The sequence below is a fragment of the Lactuca virosa genome, chromosome 4 (genome assembly GCF_052849685.1).
Source record: "Lactuca virosa cultivar CGN04683 chromosome 4, Lactuca_virosa_CGN04683_v6, whole genome shotgun sequence".
In the NCBI taxonomy this organism is placed as follows: Eukaryota; Viridiplantae; Streptophyta; class Magnoliopsida; order Asterales; family Asteraceae; genus Lactuca; species Lactuca virosa.
Genome location: NC_136429.1, coordinates 407,678,835 through 407,684,894, shown reverse-complemented (window position 1 = coordinate 407,684,894; position 6,060 = coordinate 407,678,835). Strand labels below are relative to the sequence as shown.

General features: G+C 32.1%; 1 protein-coding gene across 1 annotated transcript; it reads left to right on the top strand.

The window, feature by feature from the left end:
• Window positions 1-617: 617 nt before the first annotated feature.
• LOC145108895 (protein MICRORCHIDIA 2-like) lies at window positions 618-5,746 on the top strand. Its single transcript, XM_079045980.1, has 18 exons — window positions 618-929; window positions 1,316-1,390; window positions 1,557-1,591; window positions 1,849-1,927; window positions 2,033-2,122; window positions 2,206-2,281; window positions 2,394-2,472; window positions 2,563-2,691; window positions 2,780-2,878; window positions 2,969-3,070; window positions 3,159-3,305; window positions 3,422-3,514; window positions 3,632-3,683; window positions 4,453-4,564; window positions 4,639-4,873; window positions 5,116-5,198; window positions 5,279-5,321; window positions 5,504-5,746. Exons 1-18 carry the CDS (start codon window positions 839-841, stop codon window positions 5,600-5,602), a joined length of 1,719 nt encoding a protein of 572 aa, XP_078902106.1. The 5' UTR covers window positions 618-838; the 3' UTR covers window positions 5,603-5,746.
• Window positions 5,747-6,060: the final 314 nt, after the last annotated feature.

Sequence of the window (6,060 nt, the reverse complement as noted above, 5' to 3'; positions counted from 1 at the left end):
GTTTCGCTTCAGTAATGTCTGCTTCAGTAATCCCTCCATCGATACCCACATATCGATCATACCATGGAGCATGAACAATCACAACCAACCATGGTGTTTTACTCCAGTTAACCTTCTTCACATTAGACTCTAACCATCGTATTGGTCAGATCCATATCCAAAATAGGTATAGGAACCCAACATGAGGACGTGGCATTGCCACCTGACATTGTCTGGGGAAATTGAAACCTCAAACGAGAGAGAGAGAGAGAGAGAGAGAGAGAGAGAGAGAGAGGACCCTTTTATATTAAATATTTATATTTTATTATTATTATTATTATTTTAATAGAGAAAACCTCATGGTCCCTGGGTATTGAAATGACGAAAATGCCCCTCACTTAACGGTAGAAAGCTGACGGAGTTAGGCGGAAGGACTAAACATTAAAAGTTTTGAAACCACAGGGACCATCCGTGAGGTTTTTGTAAATTAGGGACCAAACTTCACATTTTGTGAAACCACAGGGACCACTTTTGAAGTTTTGTCTAGAAAAAATTAATTTTCTTTACATAAAAATTGGAGTACTTGGTTTTGTAATTAGAGTAGAGCCACCCCGCCACTAAAACTAGGTCGTTTTGAGTTGGTGTGGTTTCAACACTGAATAGTGAACACACACTACATCAGTCGGCACAAATTGACTTCTACACTCGATCAAATTCCACATTTGATATTTCGTGAACTGCTAATCGAAGTAGAACAGAAGTTCGCTTCTACTCTCGATCATATTCACTTCTACACTGGTGTACTTACACAGTTGCATCATATATTCGAAGTTGAGCAGAAGTTCAGAATAACACAACGATGGAGTCGGTCAATCGGACACTGGAGAACCGAAGTTTTTGGAAAGCAGGAGCATTCGATATTGGCCCAACAAACTGGACTCCTTCTCAAGGTTTAACCGATTCATCTTTTTATTGTGTATTTGTATTGTTGCTGCCCTTCTTCGCTAAAAACTTTTGACCTACTGTTAGATAAATTTCTACGTACGAAATAGATAATCTCGTGAACTAAATAGCGTTACTTATTCCTAATGATTACAATGGATAACCCGATAAATCTAGCTTGGAACTCTGTCACAAAGGAAATTGTTACAATTTTTCATGATATTGAGTGTATCTCACCTCCCTCTTTGCTTCTTGCCCTAGATTTTGGGCATTTTGTAATAGGATATGACATATTCATAGGAGAAAATTATAGTTACGCACTATATATGTGATTGGAACAGACATTCACACTTGACTTGCAAGTTGACGTGAATGGAGTTCTGATTTATTTCAGATGAATTGGAGCATGCTCGTGTGCACCCAAAGTTTCTTCATTCCAATGCAACTTCACACAAATGGGCTTTTGGAGGTATGACCTTCAACTTTTTGGATTTTTCTCTTATCATGAAACACAGTCAGTCTTCAGATTTTTTGATTTTTCTAATTATCCCAACCTCAAGTATTATACAGAAGTTCAATGTTATTGATGGTATTATCAAGATTTAATACTCACAATGTAGTTGCAACTATTGCAGCAATTGCTGAGCTGTTGGATAATGCTGTTGATGAGGTAAACCCTTAGTTTTAGACATCACAAGAATTTCATTAATATAAGTAAGACAATATATATTCTTTTTCATCCCTTTACCATGTTACATGACTTATGATTTGATTTTATGTAATCAAATTAAAAGCATTAAACCATTACTAGACATCACAATTTCTTTTGATTGAATAGATATATTGCAAGTTTATATGCAGAATTGTAAGGTTGAAATATTACATTGCTATTGAAGTATTCTGTCTATAACTTATATGATGTTACAGATCAACAACGGGGCAACTTTTGTGAAAGTTGACAGAATCTACAGCAAAAGGGACAATTCTCCTGCTTTACTTTTTCTTGGTAACATTCTTGATGTATTTAACTTTCACATTGATTGTTATAATGTTTCTAGATATATCAATATCAATATCAATGTTGACTAGTCAAACTGAAATGCTGTTGCAGATGATGGAGGTGGAATGGATCCTGAGGGCATTCGGAAGTGCATGAGCTTGGGATACTCAACAAAGAAGACAAATGACACAATTGGACAATGAAAGTATTTAAAAACTATTTCAGATTTTTGAAATCTTGAATACTTAATGATATTAAAAACTTTAAAAACTTTATATTTTCAGATGGAAATGGGTTCAAGACAAGCACTATGAGATTAGGAGCTGATGTGATTGTTTTCAGTCGTGCATCTAAAAACGGGTACTCTTTCTTTCTACTCTCTTTCCTCTTTGATATTATTTAATTTTTAAAATTAATTATCGGGATTAAAAAAGTAATGTTTTTTAATGTTATTTGTTACTATCTTTTGTAGTCAAAAAACCCAAAGTGTTGGCCTTTTATCTTATACATTTCTACGCAAAACTGGACAAGATGATGTCATTGTCCCAATGGTAGATATATAAACAACAAACCCTTTATTTTTTTTAAACAATCTTTCTTTTGTTCTTTTGTTTTTTATATAAAATAAAATTTGTTTGCAGATTGATTTTGATATCTCAAAGCATTGGGCAGAACCTTTAATATATGGCTCTCAGGATGATTGGTCTACTAACTTGAACACAATTCTTGAATGGTCTCCATTTTCTTCAAAAGATGATTTAATGCAACAGGTTTGTTTTCTTATTTTTGTTCCCCTTTTTAAAAAGTTTGGATTTTTTTTTACATTTAAGCATTGTTTTTTTTAATAAACTTTCTCAGTTTGAAGATATTGGATCACATGGGACAAAGGTTCTTATATATAACTTATGGCTCAATGATGAAGGCATCTATGAACTCAACTTTGATGATGATGATGAGGTATAAGTACTTTTTTTTGTACAATTATGATTTTTAATGATAATAATATCATTATACAAGTGCTAAATTTTATATTTTGTTTTGATACAGGATATAAAATTGAGAGATGAAGTTTCTCGTTTGTCCAAATTAAGCAAGAAAGCAGCTGAAATAGAAACACATATTTCTAAACGCCTTCTACATTCATTAAGGGTGATTATTTAAATTTTATAACTTTTCTTTGGGATCTTTATTTTTTTAATTTGCATCATAATGATATATAATCTTTTTTTTTTTATAGGCATATGTTTCTATGTTGTACCTCAAAAAGTTTAAAAACTTTAAAATTTTCTTAAGGGGGGAACCTGTAGAGCAGTTTAATATAGCAGATGAATTGAAATGTAAGGAAGTTGTCATTTACAGACCACATGTTTCTTCAATGAGAGAGGTAATATTTTCTCTATTTTACACATAAAATCAGTATTTACAAAAACTAACCCTGTATTTTTTTATTTATTAATTATATGTTTTTATTAGTTAAACCTCTAATTGTTCTTGATGTAGGCGATTATGGAGACAACCCTTGGATTTATTAAAGAAGCACCTGCTCTTCCAATTACTGGATTTAACATATATCATAAAAATCGCCTTATTCGAGTATGTGTTTTTATAAATTATGAATTTTTTTTTTAAATGAAAAAGATAGCTATGTAATTTTATTGATTTGCTTATTATAAGTTTATAACATCTTATTTTCATTTCTTTCTGTTTCAGCCCTTTTGGAAAGTAACTGGTGATGGGAATTCTAAAGGAAATGGAATTGTGGGTAAGCATGTTCTCTTCTTTAATTGTTTGTTTGGTTGGATGGAATGGAATGAGTAATTCCATTCCATTGGCATGTAGGATTTCACACGGTTTGTTAATATTAGTTAATCATAATTATAGAATTTATTAGTTGCAAGTTTGAAAAAAATGAATATAATAAAAGTTTAATAAAATGCAAATTTCATTTTTAGTCCCTGTGATCAGATGTTTTTTCCGGATCATGTCCAAAAAAGATATATATAATTTTTTGCAATTATAGTCCTTATTGAAGATTCTCAAAACGGTTTTGATCCATGTTCCATACAAAATCACATTTTTGCCCCTTAATGATAAAAAATACTAGGGGCCAAGTTGTCATTTAATCTAAAGAGAGGACTAAAAACTCTACAAAATCCATGAGTAAGGACCAAATTTGCATAAGTATTATCTTTTTGATCTGATTCAAAAAAAGTAACTAAACTTAGGGACCAAAGATGAAATGTAATCTAAAGAATATATTTTGTAATAGTTACCTTTGAAAATAAATTTATAATTCAATTAAAATCGTGAAATTCTTGTGCAATTACATGTTATATAAAATAAAAGGTGGATATATATATATATATATATATATATAACAATTCATCATTCCACTCCTTCATGGAATAAAAAAGAAACCCCTGCCTAAGGAATGACAATGAATTCCATTTTCCAACGGAATCAACCATTCCAATGGAATCAACCATTCCATTCCTTCCCAGATTCCATGAACACTTCCTAAATTTCTACAGGAGTTCTTGAAGCAAATTTTATAGAACCAGCACACGACAAACAGGATTTTGAAAGATCATCTTTATTCTCAAGGCTGGAATCGAAGCTTAAACAGATGCAAATGGAATACTGGTTTTTTGTTTTTCATTTTTTAAAAATTTTTTATTTAAATTTTTACATATATTTCTAACAAACTTTATGAACAGGAGAACTCACTGTCACTTAATTGGGCACCTGCCCGATCCAAGTTTCCTTCGAAAATTGGAAAAGACATCATCCACTCTGCCACTTCAAACCCAAGGTCAAAGGTTTGACCATAGTCAAAGTCAACCCATGCCTGGTCTTGCGGTCAACCCAAGGCCCGATTTGATGGCTAACCATGGTCGAACCGTCTACAACAATGGCGTACCTGTGGCTCGGGCTCCTCCTGGATTTGACACCGTCAGTCTTGCCTTCCTTATTTTATCTGATACATGAGACTGATGTCAATAAGACAAAAATTACAGTGTTTTGTCCCACCCAAAAAAGGTGGGACATTGACAAATACTGATGTCAATGTGACAAAAATTACATTTTTTTTTTTTTTTTTTTTGTCAAAAGGGTTATTTTTTCTTTTTTTAATATTTTCGGAGAATGAATATTTGTAATTAAGATTGATATTGTTATTATGTCACGGATTCCAGGGTTTTGATCAAGAAGTGACACGTGGAGATGGTTCAGTGGATATTGATCAAATTTGTGATGAAAACATCCAACTTTTCATGAGGTAGTAAAAGTTTGTATTTTTGGCATCTTTCATTTGATCCAATATTATTGCATTTTTACACTAATGATAATGTTTTGTAGATGTGAGGAGCACACACAAAGGAAGAATGAGTTAACAACTACGGTAAGAACAAGTTGTACTGTGTTGTGTTTGACTTTGACAAAAAAAAGGCGGGACGAGGACTTGCTTTTGATGTCTCTCTTGTTAAAAAGACTGTACTGTAGTGTTCTGTCTTGTCCTGTTCTGTTCTGTAGTTTTAGAAGTTGATGTGGTTTATTTCTTTTGATGTTTGAATGGGGAATTAGGTTAATGATTTGGAGAAAAAGGTTGCGGAAACCAAAAGGAAATGTGCCGAGCTTTCTTTGCGACTTGAGCTTCTAAGGAGGCAGAATTTTGTATCATAAAATAATTGATATTTTTTGATGGTTAATGCTGTTTTTTGGTCTGTTGTGTGTTTGTATGTGGAAGAAATGGTTGTAGCATTAGTAGGTGCATATTAGCAACTTTTGGTTATATTTCTCTTTAAACAAAATAAGGTTTTGATGGCATTAGGAAATGTAGAGGGAGAAAAATCCTAAAAATTGAAACGGGTGGATATGTCGGTATTTAGGGCTAAAGGTGGACATACACCGGTTTTGGTTTTTTAAAACCGGTCTTCTCTAGATTGGTTTCGGTTATTATCAGAAACTATATATATATATATATATATATATATATATATATATATATATATATATATATATATATATATTAAACCATTAGGTTTGATTATCGAAGAAAAGGTGGAAAAAAACTAGTTTCAGTTATATAATAAAACCTATTTCAAACATTTCAATTTTGACCTAACTGGTTCTCAAAAAAA

Coding starts and splice junctions, on each gene's coding strand:
- LOC145108895 (XM_079045980.1), top strand. CDS start 839: ATGGAGTCGGTCAATCGGACACTGGAGAACCGAAGTTTTTGGAAAGCA. Junction 1,592..1,848: donor TGGATAATGCTGTTGATGAG/GTAAACCCTTAG, acceptor ATGATGTTACAG/ATCAACAACGGGGCAACTTT. Junction 3,306..3,421: donor ATGTTTCTTCAATGAGAGAG/GTAATATTTTCT, acceptor TTCTTGATGTAG/GCGATTATGGAGACAACCCT.